Source organism: Callithrix jacchus, chromosome 5 (genome assembly GCF_049354715.1).
Source record: "Callithrix jacchus isolate 240 chromosome 5, calJac240_pri, whole genome shotgun sequence".
Lineage (NCBI taxonomy): Eukaryota > Metazoa > Chordata > Mammalia > Primates > Cebidae > Callithrix > Callithrix jacchus.
This window is the reverse complement of record NC_133506.1, coordinates 125,235,699-125,254,717: the sequence shown is the minus strand read 5'-3', so window position 1 is coordinate 125,254,717 and position 19,019 is coordinate 125,235,699. Positions and strand designations below refer to the sequence as shown.

Here is a 19,019-nt window from a genome sequence, read left to right as displayed (position 1 = left end):
ATCCTTTCTTCTCTATTCTTGTCTTGTTGTTTTATTTCATTAAGTTGGTCTTCGACCTCTGATATCCTTTCTTCTGCTTGATCTATTCTGCTATTTAAACTTGTGCATATTTCACTAAGTTCTTGTGTTGTATTTTTCAGCTCTGTTAGTTCATTTATATTCCTCTCTATATTGTCTATTCTTGTTAGCATTTCGTCAAACCTTTTTTCAAAGTTCTTAGTTTCTTTACATTGGATTAGAACAAGTTCTTTTAATTCCCAGAAGTTTCTTATCACCCACCTTCTGAAGCCTACTTCAGATAATGGAACACAGTCCTTTTCCATCAGGGCTTGTTCCGTTGCTGATGAGGAACTGCAATCCCCTGTAGAGGGAGAGGGGTTCTGATTTTGGGTATGCTCGGCCTTCTTAGGCTGTTTTTTTCCCTTTATTATAAATTTATCCATCTGTCGTCTTTACAATTACCACCTTTCTAATTAGGTTTCTGAGTTGACGTCCAATTTATTGATTCCCAGTGCTGGGATTCAAGCAACCCACTGCGCCAGCCAAAATAGCAGCGATAAAACTGATGGTGCTCTTCTGCCTGGGAATCTCTGGTCTGGCTTCCTTCTTGAGTCCACAACAAGCGGCTCTGCCTTCCCGGAGCTCCAAACACCAGTCATTAAGGGAACCACTCCCGTTTACTCTGCATGAAGAGCTGCCGTGCCAAGGCGCCGGCAAAACCGCTGCGCCCGCCACAAGAGTCACGCTGGCGACCTGTGGGGCTCCTCCACTAGAAATCTGCTGGTCCGTGAGCGACGAAAATTCATCTGAAAAGTGTGGCGTCCTCTCGTTCTCTGAGCTTTCACTGGGAGCTACAATCCTGAGCTGTTAGTGATCAGCCATCTTGGATCTCTCTCCCAAGATGTTTTCTCTGTTTGGCTATACCTTATGCCTTAGAAATACATACACTAAATTCACTTACCTCTTTGGTTCAAATGTCACCTTTGATGAAGCCCCCTGATTATTAGAATTATAGCTTTCTTTTTTATCCAACTCTGCATTACCCGATTTAGCTATATATGTCCTTCCATCATCAAAAAGGAGTAAAACATCTGACTGGATGCCGTGGCTGATGCCTGTAATTCCAACACTTTGAGAGGCTGAGGCAGGAGGATTGCTTGAGACTAGCCTGGGCAAATAGTGAGACCTTGTCTCTACTGAAATTCAACAAAGAAAAAATAATAGCCAGGCATGGTGGCACATGTTTGTAGTCTCTGTTGCTTAATATTAATAGTAATAGTAATAATAATAAAGGAGAACAACTCTGACTTGACATTACTCTGGCTATAGAAAGGGGTTTTGATTCATGTACTTGCCACTCCCTTCACAATGTAAATTAAGCAAATATAGTAAAAATTGGTTTGTGTTTCTATAGGTATTTTTGGGAGATTATTCTTCAGAGACAAGTGAAGAAGATGATTCAATAAAGTGTATGGGTTACTGTCCTCAGATAAACCCTTTGTGGCCAGATACTACACTGCAGGAACATTTTGAAATTTATGGAGCTATAAAAGGAATGAGTGCAAGTGACATGAAAGAAGTCATAACTCGGTAAAATTATTGTCTTTACATTCCTTTTGTTACTTAAGGGAAATATTTACATTTTATATTTTTAAAATTTCATAACAAGCATTTCTGTGGACAGTAATTTTTATAGAAAATTGTCATTACTTTTCCACATATTCTTTTTGGTATATGAAAATACATTGATAACTATAAATTATGATAACTGTGAAAAAGGTAATTTTTCTAGTTATATAATGAATGTACCTGTAAGTGTCATGAAACTTATTTAATTCAAAGTGAACTATTTTATCAAGATATTAATTTATTTAAAATGACATAATTGGAGAATTTTCCCTTACCTACTTATAGTAGCTTCAACTGAGTAATTATTCTAGAGAAAACAGCATCAGAGATCACACACAATTGATATTTATGTTTATATATCATGTTATACTCATTTTGTATTGTTCATTTTGCAGAATAACAAATGCACTTGACTTAAAGGAACATCTTCAGAAAACTGTAAAGAAACTACCTGCAGGAATCAAACGAAAGGTACTTTCATTAAACACCAAATAATGTCTGTATTTTTTTATTGATGGTTTAGTACCTGATATCGTCTTGATAGATTCCTTATAATGAACCTTGTTAATTCCCCACCTGTCTTTTTCTTTCCATGTAGTTGTGTTTTGCTCTAAGTATGCTAGGGAATCCTCAGATTACTTTGCTAGATGAACCATCTACAGGTATGGATCCTAAAGCCAAACAGCACATGTGGTAAGTATGATACTTGTGACAAAGTACATTATACTTTAGAATAAAATAATAGTTTCTTTTATTATAATAGTTTTATGTTATTTATATGTATGTCTTGATTTTAAATTCTATTCAAAGGATATAATAATAATTAAAAATTAAATAGATTTAGCGATTTCATTAAGCTTTTAAAACTTTGCCATATTTTTCATGAAGTGTTCATAATATTTTATATATTCCAGAACAGAAATGAGCATATGGGTAATTATTAAGATAAAGAGTTCTAGTGTTCTGTATAGTTTTTAAGGCTTTTTCTAGTCATTTAGCATATAAATGATCTTTCCCATAATCATGGTGTCTTGAATTTATGTTGGGACTCTTTCTAGTACAGTGATGCATTGCCTAATGACAGAGATGCATTCTGAGAAAGGTGATTTTGTCATTGTGAAAGTGTAATGGAGTGTACTTATATAAACCTCTGGGTGGTTATAGCCTACTACCTACCTAGACTGTATGGTATAGCCTATTTCTTCTAGGCTATAAATCTGTAGAGCATGTCACTGCACTGAATATTGTAGGGAGTTGTAACATGATGGTATTTGTGTATCTAGACATTTCTAAACATAGAAAAGGTACAGTAAAAATATAGTATTATAATCTTATTGGATCATGGTTGGAAATGTTTTTCATCATTGATTGATATGTCATTATGCAGTGCATGTAAAGTACTAATTAGTTGAACTACTTTTTTTTTTTTTTTTTGAGATGGAGTCTTGTTCTGTCACTCAAATTGGAGTGCAGTGGTGTGATCTGCCTCTCAGGCTCAAGCAGTTCTAATGCCTCAGCCTTCCAAGTACCTGGGACTACAGGCAAGAGCCACCACGCTCAGCTAATTTTTTGTTTTTGTTTTGTTATGTTTTGTTTTGTTTTGTTTTGAGATGGAGTCTCTCCATGTCACCCATGTTAGAATGCAATGGTGTGATCTTGGCTTACTGCAATCTCTGCCTCCCAGGTTCAAGTGATTCTCCTGCCTCAACCTCCCAAATGGCTGGGATTACAGGCACGTGCCAGCACTCCTGGCTAAGTTTTTGTATCTTTAGTAGAGATGGGGTTTCACCAGGTTGGCCAGGCTGGTGTCAAACTCCTGACCTCAGGTGATCCACCCCCCTCAGCCTCCCAAAGTGCTGGAATTACAGGTGTGAGCCACTGCGCCCAGCCTTGAACACTTTTAAGCCTCTACTCCCGTGTCTATAAAGTGTAAAGTTTGGTTTATATACATGTTAAGGTTTTCTTATGATTCAAAGCCTGTTTTGGTTATGAAAAGGCATCATCAATTTTAAAGTTTATTTGTTGTCATACTTTTAGCCCATATTAACATTTGAAATTACAGATTTTTTTTTTTTCCATTTGACAAGCTTTCAAAATGAAGGGAAAATAGAATATAAAAGCCATGGTTGGGCAGGATGTAATAGCCACAGCAATTGATATTTGGAAGTTTTAATATACTTAATTCACCAACCAGTTGGATTTTTAAAAGCCTATATTTTAAAAAAACAGATGTGTTCCTCTCTTTATTTTATCTTATTTGTGTTTTATAGGCGAGCAATTCGAACTGCATTTAAAAACAAAAAGCGGGCTGCTATTCTGACCACTCATTATATGGAGGAGGCAGAGGCTGTCTGTGATCGAGTAGCTATCATGGTGTCTGGCCAGTTAAGGTCGATGTCTTAAATAGCATGCCATTTAGGGGAAGAGGGTGGGGGCTGGATTTTGAATGTCATCATTTCAAAAACATGGTAATATTTAGTAATTTAAATGTTAAATATTTTAGTTTTTAAGTTAGCTTTTTATAGATTGACTTGGAAGTATGTTGAGTTTTTAAAAAATATGACTATTTACTTTGAATTTATTTAATATTTAAATAATTTGTAATATTTTTAGGGATAGTACTTGTTATTTTAAGAAATTGTTATACGTTGGATTAATTATAGAACACAAATATGAAATAAATATGTGAGCTTATACTTTCATAAATAATTGAGTAAAGAAATAAGTGTGAGAAAAGACGTGGATCTTCCTTACAAAACAACTCCAAATAATATATGTAGATAATACCCTCTTCAAGGGAGAAGGTTGAATCTCCTATCCCCCAAGTTTGGACTGGACTTAGCTGGTTTCTTGTAAAAGATAAACTACAGAAGGAGGAAAACAGTAACTTCACAGTTGAGAAAGCTGGAAAATACTACCTTAACTAAATGTTGTACAGATACCATGTATTCACTGATGCGATATGATGGGAAAAGTACCAAAGCTGTGTGATATTCTTTCCAAAACCCATAACCGAAGTCTAATCATGACAAAAATATCAGACTAATTCAAATTGAGGGACATTCTACACCTGACCAGTAATTCTCAAAACTTTCAAAATCATGAAAAAGAAAGAAAGAATAAGAAACTGTCACCACAGTTAGAGACTCAAGTGACATGACAGCTAAGAACACTATGGTATCCTGGACAGATCCTGGAATAAGCAAAGGACAATAGTGGGAAAATGTTGAAATCTAAATAAAGTATGGAGTTCAGTGACAAGAAATGTACCAGTGGTGGTGTCTCAGTTTTGACAAATTGACCATGGTAATGTAAGATGTCAAGATTAGAGAAACTGAAACTGGATGAAGAGTGTATAGGGATAACTGTATTTTCTTTGCAATTTTTCTCTAAATGTAAAGATATGTTTTTAAAAAATGTAGTGATATATGTAAGAAATTATTCTTTGAAACTGTCATTTTATATCTGAGTTTTCTTTTGAAAAAAATACTTCAGATGTATTGGAACAGTACAACATCTAAAGAGTAAATATGGAAAAGGCTACTTTTTGGAAATTAAATTGAAGGACTGGGTAGAAAACCTTGAAGTAGACCGCCTTCAAAGAGAAATTAAGTATATTTTCCCAAATGCAAGCCGTCAGGAAAGGTAAAATTTTTTAAAACATGGTTATATTTCTTTATAAAGTGAAGATTATAAAAAGTTATTAAGGATTAAGTGAAAAATTATCTTTTTATTCATAGGCCATATATGTATTTCTCTGTGTGTGTGTGAATATATATATATTTCAAATGTATATGAAATATATGTATCTGTAGATAGATAGATTACATATATATAGATTACAGGGAGAGATTTTATATATATATATTTCCATATTATCACCAATACTGGACTAATGAAGTTTGATGGCTTGTGTTTTATATCTGCCTTAGTATTAGATTTTTCAATATTCAGTAGTATTTAATTTTTTTAACATTCTTAGCATTGAGTTATTTTGTTTTGCATGAAAATGTTATTTTAAACAATTTTTATCCAAGTAAATATCAAAATTAAGTATTGAATTTAATTTTGAACTTTAAACATGTTAAATTTTATTGAGCTTTAGAACACAATAGTAGTAATTTTTTATTTTTTCTATATTTTATCTTTTTTTTCAGTTTTTCTTCTATTTTGGCTTATAAAATTCCTAAGGAAGATGTTCAGTCCCTTTCACAATCTTTTTTTAAGCTGGAAGAAGGTAAGTAGTATTTGAAAAACATTTATGTCATAGCTCTCAAATTTGAAAGCATTTTATTTAAAATATTTAAAACTAGGGACTTAGTTTATTTTAGAAGCTATGGCAGATAAGAAGATAACCTTTTTTTCATTTAATGTAAGATACAGGTAAACACTAATGTGGTAGGGATTTTGTGGATATACTCTATTGTAATATAAACCTTTTACAATATTTAGAGAGCATTGGCATAGTTTTTCACATTGCATCTATGAGAAAGGCCAGCTTAATTATTGAGTCTTTGCAGTTAGTCCAGCGGCAGGAGCTCTGAGTTTCTTGAATCCTTACTTCAAACTGGTCCACAGAAGCAGCTACACTATCAAGACTCCAGTGACGAAGAGAAGTCTAAGTGTAGGACAGTGGGCATTCCCCAAAGTTTTAAGGAAGCTTATAGAATCTTGGCATTTTAAAAATAAGTGGCCCGTAGGATAAATATATATATATATATATATGCTGGTGACAGTTGAGAGAGATCACCTCCTGGAAGAATCAGGTGTTCATATGCAGATTATTTTATGGCATTTATAAACTGTGAAACAACCTATGTTTATGTATAAGGTTCATTAATAATTTTCAAAATAACTACAAAATTTTTATGATTGTTCTTTATGTGATTATTGAATACAAAAGATTTCCTGATACTATATATATTCTTGTCACAGCTATGGATTAATGGATCTTCTTTTGCCAAGAACACTAATTATTTTTATGTCCATAATATATGTAGTCACATAGTCAGGTGAAGTTCTGCTTTCCTGGTGATTTCTTCCTTTTTGTTTTTGATACAGAGTCTTCCTCTTGTCGCCTGGGCTGGAGTACAATGGCACCATCTTGACTCACTACAACCTCCGCCTCCCAGGTTCAAGCAATTCTCCTGCCTCAGCCTCCCGAGTAGCTCAGATTACAGGCAGCTGCCACCACAACTGGCTAATTTTTGTATTTTTAGTAGAAATGGGGTTTCACCATGTTGGCCAGGCTGATCTCAAACTCCTGACCTCGTGGTTCACCTGCCTTGGCCTCCCAAAGTGCTGGGATTATGGGTGTGAGCCACTGTGCATGGCCTCCTTGTGATTTCTTTATGACCAAAGAGAACACCTGATCTACTTATGGAGAATTAAATTAAAGGAATGAATAGAACAACAGAAGTTTGGTATTACTTTATATTGCAAAGGAATCTGAAATAAATACAGAAAAGTTTATGGGCCAGGCATGATGTTTCACACCTATAATCTCAGCACTTTGGGAGGCTGAGGCAGGAGGATCCTGTAAGCCCAGGGTTCAAGATCAGCCTAAGTAACATAGTGAGGCCCCATATATACAAAATAATTTTTTAAATTAACTGGGTATAGTGGCATGTGCCTTTAGTCCCAGCTACTCAGGAGGCTGAAGTGAGAGGATTGTTTGAGCCTGGGAGGTCACGGCTGCAGTGAGCCATGATCATGCCACTGTATACCAGCCTGGGCAACAAAGAAAGACCTTCTCTTAAAAAAAAAAAAAGAAAGAAAGAAAGAAAGAAAGAAAAGAAAAGTTTATAGAAATAGGACCAATATCCAGAATCTAGTTCAAAAAGCAAGAATAGGCTACAGTGGAGTTGGAGAGTGGGAGATAAGAGAGCAGGGATCAAAAGAAGACAGGAAAAGAATCACCAGGAAAAAGATAATAGAGAAAAAGTGCAATAAGACAAGTAACATTAAACATAGTACTTAGGGCTATAGAGGAATTATAATAGAGAAGAGAACGGAAGTAAGAGAGAAAAATAACATGTTTTGGCAGCTTCAAATTTAAGTGAGTTGATTACAGAGATATTTTAAAAACAGATTGTTAGCCACTTTAGTAGTCATTGCCATTTTTTCAAATATTGATGAGTAATATACTATTCTTATATTTTAATAGCTAAACATGCATTTGCCATTGAAGAATACAGCTTTTCTCAAGCAACATTGGAACAGGTACCATAACGTTAAATTTTTTTAAATTGTACTTTAGATTCTGGGGTACATGTACAGATCATGCTGGATTGTTGCATAGGTACATATATGGCAATGTGCTTTGTTGCCTCCATCCCCCTGTCACCTATATCTGACATTTCTGCCCATGTCATCCCTCCCCAACCTCCCCATCCACCTGCTGTGCCTTCCCTGCCCCCAGACAGACCCCAGTGTGTGATGCTCCCCTCCCTGTGTCCATGTGTTCTTGTTGTTCAATACCCGCCTATGAGTGAGAACATGCAGTGTTTGATTTTCTGTTCTTGTGTCAGTTTGCTGAGAATGATGGTTTTCAGATTCATTCATGTTCCTACAAACGAAACAAACTCATTGCTTTTTATGGCTGCATAGTATTCCATGGTGTATATGTGCCACATTTTCCTTTTTTAATCTATCATCGATGGGCATTTGGGTTGGTTCCAGGCCTTTGCTATTGTAAACAGTGCCACAATGAACATATATATGCATGTGTCTTTATAATAGAACAGTTTATAATCCTTTGGGTATATACTCAGTATTATATATTGGGATTGCTGGTCAAATGGAATTTCTATTTCTAGGTCCTTGAAGAATCACCACACTGTTTTCCACAATGGTTGAACTAATTTACACTCCCACCAACAGTGTAAAAGTGTTCCTATTTCTCCACATCCTCTCCAGCATCTGTTGTCTCCGGATTTTTTAATGATCGCCATTCTAACTGGTGTGAGATGGTATCTCAATGTGGTTTTGATTTGAATTTCTCTAATAACCAGTGATGAAGAGCATTTTTTCATGTATTTGTTGACTTCATGTATGTCTTCTTTTGAAAAGTGTCTGTTCACATCCTTTGCCCACTTTTGGATGGGTTTTTTGTTTTTCTTGTAAATCTGTTTTAGTTCTTTGTAGATTCTGGATATTAGCCCTTTGTCAGATGGGTAGATTGCAAAATTTTTTTTCCCATTCTGTTGGTTGCTGGTTCACTCTAATGATTGTTTCTTTTGCTGTACAGAAGCTCGGGAGATTAATTAGATCCCATTTGTCATTTTGGCTTTTGTTGCCAATGCTTTTGGTGTTTTAGTCATGAAGTCCTTGCCTATGCCTTTGTCCTGAATGGGTTTGCCTAGGTTTTCTTATAGGGTTTCTATGGTGTTAGGTCTCATGTTTAAGTCTTTAATCCATCTGGAGTTAATTTTAGTGTAAGGTGTCAGGAAGGGGTCTAGGTTCTGCTTTCTGCTTGCCAGTTTTTCCAACACCATTTATTAAACAGGCAATCCTTTCCCTATTGCTTGTTTGTGTCCAGTTTGTCAAAGATCAGATGGTTGTAGATGTGTGGTGTTGCCTCTGAGGCCTCTGTTCTGTTCCATTGGTCTATATCTCTGTTTTGGTACCAGTACCATGCTGTTTTGATTACTGTAGCCTTGTAGTATAGTTTGAAGTCAGGTAATGTGATGGCTCTGGCTCTGTTTTTTTGCTTATGATTGTCTTGGCTATGTGGGCTCTTTTTTGGTTCCATATGAAATTTAAGGTGGTGTTTTCCAGTTCTGTGAAGAAGGTCATTGGTGGTTTGATGAGGATAGCATTGAATCTATAAATCACTTTGGGCAGTATGGCCATTTTCATGATATTGATTCTTCCTAACTATGAGTATGAAATGTTTCTTCATCTGTTTGTGTCCTCTCTTATTTCGTTGAGCAGTGGTGTGTAGTTCTCCTTGAAGAGGTCCTTTACATCCTTTGTTAGTTGTATTCCTAGGTATTTTATTCTCTTTGTAGCAATTGTGAATGGCAGTTCATTCTTGATTTAGCTCTCTTTAAGTCTGTTCTTGGTGTATAGGAATGCTTGTGATTTCTGCACACAGATTTTATATTCTGAGACTTTGCTGAAGTTCCTTTTTTTTTCTTTTTTTATTTTTCTGGGAACTTACACTATGTGTCAGGCACTGTAAACTTCATGTAAATTAACTTAATGTTCCCAACTACCCCATGCAGTATGTACTGTTATCTTCATTTTACAGATGAGGAAACTGAGCAGCAAATGTTTCTATTATTTTCTCAAGGTCTTAGAGCTAAAAAGGAGCAGAGCTTGAACTTGAACCCCATCACTTTATCTCTTGAACCCACCAGTTTTCTATGTTGATTAATCCTATTCTTTATGCTATTTGTGGTTTAATAAAAGTATAATACCTAGGGTGATTTTTTTTGAAAGAAAAAAAAGGAGAGGAAGAAAAAGAGGGAGAGAGAACAGGAATATTGCTTTATTCTAAAAATGGGTATTAATAATGGCCAATCAATGTTTTGTGTATTTAAAGTGGAGAATGTATATTTTGTGTATTTAAAGTGGAGAGCTCGATAAATATTTATTCAGTTTACTTGTTCCAGATCTGTGTTCAAGTCCTGGATATCCTTATTAATTTTCTGTCTCGTTGAGTATAAATCTCTTTATGGGTCTTATGTACCTGGGTGTTAGGATCGTTAGCTCTTATTGTTGCATTGATCCTTTTACCACTGTATCTTTGTTGCTTTGAACTCTATTTTATCAAATGCCAGATTTGCAACTCCTGCTTTTTGTTTATTTATTTATTTTTGCTCTCTATTTTGTTGGTAAATTTTTCTCCAATCCTTTGTTTTGAGTCTTTTTGTATCTTTGGATGTAAAATTGGTCTGGATGTAGCATACCGTTAGGTTTTGGCTGTATCTTTTGATTGGGGGATTTAGTTGATTTAAATTTAGGGTTACTGCCATTTGATATTAACAGGCTATTTTATCCATTCGTTGATGTAAATTCTTCTTTATGTTGATGCTCTTTACTTTTTGTTATATTTTTAGAAAGGCTAATACTGGTTATTCCGAATGGTGAGAGAGGGCATCCTTGTCTAGTGCCAGATTTCAAAGGGAATGCTTCCAGTCTTTGCCCACTCAGTATGATATTGGCTGTTGGTTTGTCATAAATAGCTTTTATTATTTTGAGATACGTTTCATCAATACCGAGTTTTTTGAGGGTTTTTAGCATAAAGAGCTGTTGAATTTTTCAAAGGCCTTCTCTGCATCAATTGAGATAATCATGTGGTTTTTGTTTTTGGTTCTGTTTATGTAGTGAATTACGTTTATAGACTTGCGGATGTTGAACCAGCCTTGCATCAGCGGGAAGAATCCTACTTGATCATGGTGGGTAAGCTTTTTGATGCGCTGTTGCAATCGGCTTGCCAGTATTTTATTGAAGATTTTTGCATCTATGTTCATCATGGATATTGGCCTGAAGTTTTCTTTTCTTATTGAGTCTCTGCTGGGTTTTGGTATCAGGACAATGTTGGTCTCATTAAAATGATTTGGGAAGGATTCCCTCTTTTTGGATTATTTGTAGTAGTTTCAGAAGGATTGGTAACGGTTCCTTTTTGTGTGTCTGGTAGAATTCGGCTGTGAACCCATCTGGACCTGGGCTTTTTTTGTGTGGTAGGCTCTTAATTGCTGCCTCAACTTCAGATCTTGTTATTGGTCTGTTCATGGTTTTGACTTCTTCATGGTTTAATCTTGCGAAGACCCAAGTGTCCATTTCTTCCAGGTTTACTAGTTTATGTGCATGGAGTTGTTTGTAATATTCTCTGAAGATGGTTTGAATTTCTGTGGGATATGTGGTGATTTCCCCTTTATTGTTATTTTTATTGCATCTATTTGGTTATTCTCTCTTTTCTTTTTTATTAATCTGGCTAGTTGTCTGTCTATTTTGTTGAACTTTTCGAAAAACCAACTTCTGGATTTATTGAAGGGTTTTTTGTGTCTCTATCTCCTTCAGTTCTGCTCTGATCTTAGTTATTTCTTGTCTTCTGCTAGGTTTTGAGTTTTTTTTATCTTGCTGCTCTAGCTCTTTCACTTTTGATGATAGGGTGTCAATTTTGGATCTCTCCACTCTTCTCATGTGGGCACTTATTGCTATATATTTTCCTCTAGAGACTACTTTAAATGTGTCCCAGAGATTCTGGTATGTTGTGTCTTTGTTCTCGTTGGTTTCAAAGAACTTCTTTATTTCTGCCTTCATTTCGTTGTTCATCCAGTCAACATTTAAGAGCCAGTTGTTCAGTTTCCAGGAAGCTGTGCAGTTCTGAGTTAGTTTCTGAATTCTGAGTTCTAACTTGATTGTACTGTAGTCTGAGAGACTGTGTGTTATGATTTCTGTTCTTTTGCATTTGCTGAGGAGTGATTTACTTCCAATTATGTGGTCAATTTTAGAGTAGGTGTGATGTGGTGCTGAGAAGAATGTATATTGTGTGGATTTGGGGTGGAGAGTTCTGTAAATGTCTATCAGGTTTGCTCGTTCCAGGTCTGAGTTCAAGTCCTGGATATCCCTGTTAAATTTCTGTCTGGTTGATCTGTCTAATATTGACAGTGGAGTGTTAAAGTCTCCCACTATTATTGTGTGGGAGTCTAAGTCTCTTTGTAAGTCATGAAGAACTTGCTTTATGTATCTGGGTGTTCTTGTATTGGTTCCATATATATTTAGGATTGTTAGCTCTTCTTGTTGTATGAATCCTTTTACCATTATTAATGTCCTTCTTAGTCTCTTTTGATCTTTGTTGCTTTAAAGTCTATTTTATCAGAGATGAGAATTGCAACTCCTGCTTTTTTTGGTTCTCCATTTGCTTGGTAAATCTTCCTCCATCCCTTTATTTTGATCCTTTGTGTATCCTTGCATGTGAGATGGGTTTCCTGGATACAGCACACCAATGGGTTTTGGCTTTTTATCCAATTTGCCAGTCTGTGTCTTTTGGTTGGTACATTTAGCCCATTTATATTTAGGGTTAATGTTGTGTGTGAATTTGATCCTGCCATTTTGATTCTAGTTGGCTGTTTTGCCCATTAGTTGATGCAGATTCTTCATTTTGTTGATGCTCTTTACCGTTTGGTATGTTTTTGGAGTGGCTGGTACTGGTTGTTTCTTTCTATGTATAGTGCCTCTTTCAGGAGCTCTTGTAAAGCAGATCTTCTGGTGACAAAATCTCTGAGTAGTTGCTTGTTCACAAAAAATTTTATTTTTCCTTCACTTGTGAAGCTTAGTTTGGCTGGGTATGAAATTCTGGGTTGAAAGTTCTTTTCTTTAAGGATGTTGAGTATTGGCCCCCACTCTCTTCTGGCTTATAGGGTTTCTGCTGAGAGATCTGCTGTGAGTCTGATGGGCTTCCCTTTGTGGGTAACCTGACGTTTCTCTCTGGCTGCCCTTAGCATTTTCTCCTTCATTTCGACCCTGGTGAATCTGATGATTATGTGCCTTGGGGTTGCTTTTCTTGAGGAATATTTTTGTGGTGTTCTCTGTATTTCCTGGACTTGAATATTGGCCTGCATTGCTAGGTTGGGGAAGTTTTCCTGGATAATATCCTGTAGAGTATTTTCCAGCTTGGATTCATTCTCTTCGTCACATTCAGGTTCACCTATCAAACATAGATTAGGTCCCTTGACGTAGTCCCACATTTCTTGGAGACTTTGTTCATTCCTTTTTGTGCTTTTTTTCTCTAGTCTTGGTTTCTCATTTTATTTCATTGAGTTTATTTTCAACCTCTGATATCCTTTCTTCTGCTTGGTCAATTCGGCTTTCGAAACTTGTGCATGCTTCGTGAAGTTCTCCTGTTGTGTTTTTCAGCTCCATCAATTCACTCATATTTTTCTCTAAGTTGTCCATTCTTGTTATCATTTCATCAGATCTTTTTTCAAGGTTCTTAGTTTCTTTGCATTGAGTTAGAACATGTTCTTTTAGCTCACGGAAGTTTCTCATTACCCACCTGCTGAAGTCTGATTCTGTCATTTCATCACACTCATTCTCCATCCAGCTTTGTTCCCTTGCTGGTGAGGAGTTGTGATCCCTTGTAGGAGGCGAGGTGTTCTGGTTTTGGGTATTTTCCTCCTTTTTGCTCTGGTTCCTTCCCATCTTTGTGGATTTATCCACCCGTTGTCTGTGTAGTTGCTGATTTTCAGATTGGGTCTCTGAGTGGATGTCCAAATTGTTGATGATGAAGTTATTTCTTACTTTTCCTTCTAACATTCTGGCCCCTCTGCTGTAGGACTGCTGAGGTCCACTCCAGGCCCTGCTTGCCTGGGGATCACCTGCAGCAGCTGCAGAACAGTAAGGGTTGCTACCAGTTTCTTCTTCTGCTATCTTTGTTCCAGAATGATGCCTGCCAAATATCAGTCTGATCAGTCCTTTGTGAGGTGACTCTTTGTATATATGGGGGTTCGGGAGCTTCTTGAGGAGATAGTCTGTTCTTTATAGGAGCTCAATTGCTAAGCTGTGAGCTCTGTTGTTCATTCAGAGCTGCTAGGCAGGTACGTTTACATTTGCTGCAGCAGAAGTCATAAATCTTTTTTTCCCCAGGTGCTCTGTCCCAGGGAGTTAGGGCTTTATTTATGAGTATCCATTGTGCTGCTTTTTTTTTTTTTTTCAGGACTGCCCTGCCCAGCAAGGAGGCAGCCTAGTCACTGTCTGCCTGCAGAGGCTTTGCTGAGCTTCTGTGGGTCCCTCCCTGCTGCCCTGTGAACTTTCCTGCAGTCCTGTTTATATGGGTGTGGTTAGAACTGCCTCGGCAATGGTGGCCCGCCTCTGTAATGGCAGACTCTCTCTGTTATGGCGGGTTGCCTCAGCAATGGCAGGGTGTGTCAGAAATGGCAGTCTACCTTTGTAGGGATGGAGTGCCTCGGTAATGTTGGGTGCCCCTCCCCCAGAGAGCTGGACCATCCCGGATTCAGCTGTGCTTGCCATGAAACTCTGAACCCCGAGTGTTTCTAATTGCTATTTTTTGTTTGTTTGTTTGTTTGTTTGTTTTTGTAGGCGTGGGACCCGCTGAACCTGATCACCTGGCTCCCTGCCTCAGAGCCTTTTTTTTAAAGGTTGACTCTCCCAGGTATTCCAGTTGCCTGCTGAAAGGGCCCCAGGATCTGTGTGATTTCCCATGCGGTGACCCACTGCCCTGGCTGAAACAATGGTGCTGCCCAGGAATCTCCTGGCCTGGTTTTCTGTTTCAGTCCCGTTTAATCAGATGAATGGGCCAGTCTGCCTTCCTGGAGCTCAAATTTCCAGCTTAAAAGGGCAGCCAGACCAGTGTATTTTGTACAGAGAGCTGCCACGCCATGGTGCCGGCCAAACAGCCGTGCCAGTCGAAACAGCCGTGCTGGCCAAAACAGCCGCGCTGGCAACCCGTGGGGCTTCTCCGCCTGGTAATCTCCTGGTCTGTGGGCAATAAAGATTCATCTGGAAATGCAGCATCCACTCACCCTCTGCACTTTCACTGGGAGCTGCAATCCTGAGCTGCTTCTGAAGGGCCATCTTGGATCTTCTCCTTGACTTCTTCCTCAATTGAATACCCTTTACATTTTTTTCTTGCCTAATTGCTCTGGCTAGAACTTCCACTATGTATTGAATAGGAATGGTGAGAGAGGACATCCTTGTCTAGTGCCAGATTTCAAAGGGTCTGCTTCCAGTTTTTGCCCTTCAGTAAGATATTGGCTGCAGGTTTGTTATAAATAGCTTTTATTATCTTGAGATATGTTCCTTCGATACCTAGTTTATTGAGAATTTTTAGCATAAAGGGCTGTTGAATTTTGTTAAAGGCCTTCTCTGCATCGATTGAGATAATCATGTGGTTTTTGTCTTTGGTTCTGTTTATGTGGTGGATTATGTTTATAGGCTTGCATATGTTGAACCAGCCTTGCATCCCTAGGATGAAGCCTACTTGATTGTGATGGATAACCTTATTGATGTGCTGTTGCAATTGGTTTGCCAGTATTTTATTGAAGATTTTTGTGTCCATGTTCATCATGGATACTGGCTTAAAGTTTCCTTTTCTTGTTGAGTCTATGCCAGGTTTTGGTATCAGGATGATGTTGGTCTCATAAAATGATTTGGGAGGGATTTCCTCTTTTAGTATTGTTTGGAATAGTTTCAGAAGGAATGGTACCAGCTTCTCTTTGTACGTCAGGTAGAATTTGGCTGTGAACCCGTCTGGACCTGGATATTTTTTGGTTGGCAGGCTATTTATTGCTGCCTCAATTTCAGCCCTTGTGATTGGTCTGTTCAAAGTTTCATCTTCTTCCTGGTTTAGGCTAGGGAGGGTGCAAGTGTCTAGGAATTTATCCATTTCTTCCAGGTTTTAATAGTTTATGTGCAAGAGTTGTTCATAACAATCTCTGATGATAGTTTATATTTCTGTGAAATTTGTGGTGATGTCTTCTTTATCATTTTTTATTGCATCTATTTCATTCTTCTCCCTTTTTTTCTTTATTAATCTGGCTAGCAGTCTATTTTGTTGATCTTTTCAAAAAACCAGCTCCTGGATTTACGGATTTTTTGAAGGGTTTTTTTGTTTGTTTGTTTGTCTCTATCTCCTTCACTTATGCTCTGATCTTAGTTATTTCTTGTCTTCTGCTAGCTTTTGAGTTTTTTTATCTTCTCTAGCTCTTTCAATTTTGATGATAGGGTGTTAATTATAGATCTTTCCTTGCTTATCATGTGGGGGAATTTATTGCTTTAAATTTTCCTCTAGGCACTGCTTTAAATGTGTCCCAGAGATTCTGGTACATTGTGTCTTCATTCTCATTGGTTTCAAAGAACATCTTTATTTCTACCTTCATTTCATTGTTTATTCAGTCTCTGTTCAGGAACCAGTTGTTCAGTTTCCATGAAGTTGTGTGGTTCTGAGTTAGTTTCTTCATCCTGAATTCTAATTTGATTGTCCTGTGGTCTGAAAGACTGTGTGTTATGATTTCTGTTCTTTTGCATTTGCTGAGGAGTGATTTACTCCCAATTATGTGGTCAGTTTTGGAGTAGGTGCAATGTATTACTGAGAAGAATGTATATTCTGTGGATTTGGGGTGGAGACTACTATAGATGTCTGTTAGGTCTGCTTGGTCCAGATATGAGTTCAAGTCCTGGATATCCTTGTTAATTTTCTGTCCCATTGATCTGTCTAATATTGACAGTAGAGTATTAAAGTCTCCCACTATTATCGTGTGGGAGTCTAAGTCTCTTTGTAGGTCATTAAGAACTTGGTTTATATATCTGGGTGCTCCTGTGTTGGGTGCGTATATATTTAGGATTGTTAGCTCTTCTTGTTGCATTAATCCATTTACATTATGTAGTGTCCTTCTTTGTCTCTTTTTATCTTTGTTGGTTTAAAATCCATTTTATCAGAGACTAGGATTATAACTCCTGCTTTTTTTCTTTCTTTCTTTCTTTCTTTTTTTTTTTGCTCTACATTTGCTTGATAAATCTTCTTCCATCCTTTTATTTTGAGCCTATATGTGTCCTTGCATGTGAGATGGGATTCCTGGATACAGCACACTGATAGGTCTTGACTCTTTTTCCAATTTTCCAGTCCGTGTCTTTTGATTGGAACATTTGGCCCATTTACATTTAGGGTTAATATTGTTATGTGTGAATTTGATCCTGCTATGTTGATGCTAGCTGGATGTTTTGCCTGTTAGTTGACACATTTTCTTCAGTGTGTCAATGGCCTTTACCATTTGGTATGTTTTTGGAGTGGCTCATACTGGTTGTTCCTTTCTATGTTTAGTGCCTCTTTCAGGAGCTCTTGTAAGGCAGACCTGGTGGTGATGAAATCTCTCAGCAATTGCTTGTCTTTAAAGGATTTTATTTTTCCTTCACTTATGAAGCTTAGTTCAGCTGGATATGAAATTCTAGGTTGAAAGTTCTTTTCTTTAAAGATTTTGAATATTGGCCCTCACTCTCTTCTGGCTTGTAGGGTTTCTGCTGAGAGATCTGCCGTGAGTCTGATGGGCTTCCCTTTGTGGGTAACCTGATCTTTCTCTCTGGCTGCCGTTAGCATTTTGTCCTTCATTTCAACCCTGGCGAATCTGACGGTTATGTGCCTTGGGGTTGCTCGGTTGAGGAAGTTTTCCTGGATAACATCCTGAAGAGTGTTTTCCGGATTAGATTCATTCTTTCCATCACATTTAGGTACACCTATCAAACTTAGATTAGGTCTTTTCACATAATCCCATATTTCTTAGAAGCTTTGTTCATTTCTTTTCACTCTTTTTTCTCTAATCTTGCCTTCTCATTTTATTTCATTGAGTTGATCTTCAGTCTCTGATATCCTTTCTTCTGCTTGGTCGATTTGGCTATTGAAAGTTGTGTATGCTTCACGAAGTTCTCGTGCTGTGTTTTTCAGCTCCATCAAGTCATTTATATTCTTCTCTAAGCTGTTTATTCTAGTTAGCATTTCATCTAATGTTTTTTTTAAGGTTCTTAGGTTCTTTGCATTGGGTTAGCATGTCTTCTTTTAGCTCTGAGAAGTTTGTTATTACTCACCTTCTGAAGCCTGTTTCTGTCAATTCATCAGAGTCATTCTCCATCCAGCTTTGTTCCCTAGCTGGTGAAGAGTTGTGATCCCTTGGAGGAGGAGAGGAGTTCTAGTGTTTGGTGTTTTCATCCTTTCTGTGCTGGTTTCTTCCCATCTTTATGGCTTTATCTACCTGTGGTCTTTGTAGTTGGTCTACAAAGTTGGTCTCATCTTTCGGATGAGGTCTCTGAGTAGACATATTTTTTGTCGATATTGAAGCTTTTTTTTTGTTTGTTTCTTAGTTTTCCTTCTAACAGTCAGGCCCCTCTGCTGCAGGATTGCTGGCGATACACTTCAGACCCTGCTTGCCTGGGGATTCCCCGTGGGGGCTGCAGAACAGTAAGGGTTGCTGCCAGTTTCTTTTTCTGTTATTTTTGTCCCAGAAGGGTACCTGCAGATGTCGGCCTGAGCTCTCCTTTATGAGGTGTCTCTTTGGGTATATGGGGGTCAGGGAGCTGCTTGAGGAGACAGTCTATCCCTTATAGGAGCTCAAGTGCTGTGCTGGGAGCTCTATTGTTCCATGCAGAGCTGCTGGGCAGGTATGTTTAAGTCTGCTGCAGTGGAACTCATAACTGTCTCTTTTCCCAGGTGCTCTGTCCTAAGAAGGTCGGGCTTTATTTATAAGTTCCTGATGTGCTGCTGCCTTTTTTTCATAGATGCTCTGCCCGTACTGAGATAGTTTAGTCAGTCTGCCAACAGAGGCATTGCTGAGGTGCCATGGCTCTGCCCAGCTGCTATGTGAACTTCCTTGAGGCAGTTAGAACTACCTCAGTATTGGTGGACTGCCTTGGTAATGGCAGACACCCTTCCC

General features: G+C 37.7%; 1 protein-coding gene across 9 annotated transcripts in view; it reads left to right on the top strand.

Moving 5' to 3' along the window:
* Positions 1-19,019, top strand: part of ABCA5 (ATP binding cassette subfamily A member 5) — a 102,733-nt gene that overhangs the window by 81,877 nt on the left and 1,837 nt on the right. For 5 of the 9 annotated variants that reach the window (XM_035301646.3, XM_002748665.7, XM_078374514.1 and 2 more), the window contains 7 exons: positions 1,415-1,590; positions 2,025-2,100; positions 2,228-2,322; positions 3,900-4,019; positions 5,125-5,274; positions 5,787-5,866; positions 7,796-7,851. In XM_035301646.3, the coding sequence (XP_035157537.3) occupies positions 1,415-1,590; positions 2,025-2,100; positions 2,228-2,322; positions 3,900-4,019; positions 5,125-5,274; positions 5,787-5,866; positions 7,796-7,851 (753 nt within the window). Of the gene's footprint in view, positions 1-1,414; positions 1,591-2,024; positions 2,101-2,227; positions 2,323-3,899; positions 4,020-5,124; positions 5,275-5,786; positions 5,867-7,795; positions 7,852-8,447; positions 9,993-14,679; positions 18,748-19,019 lie in introns of those variants that run through there. The other 4 variants (XM_078374515.1, XM_054256422.2, XR_013535973.1 and 1 more) reach the window with 3 other exon arrangements.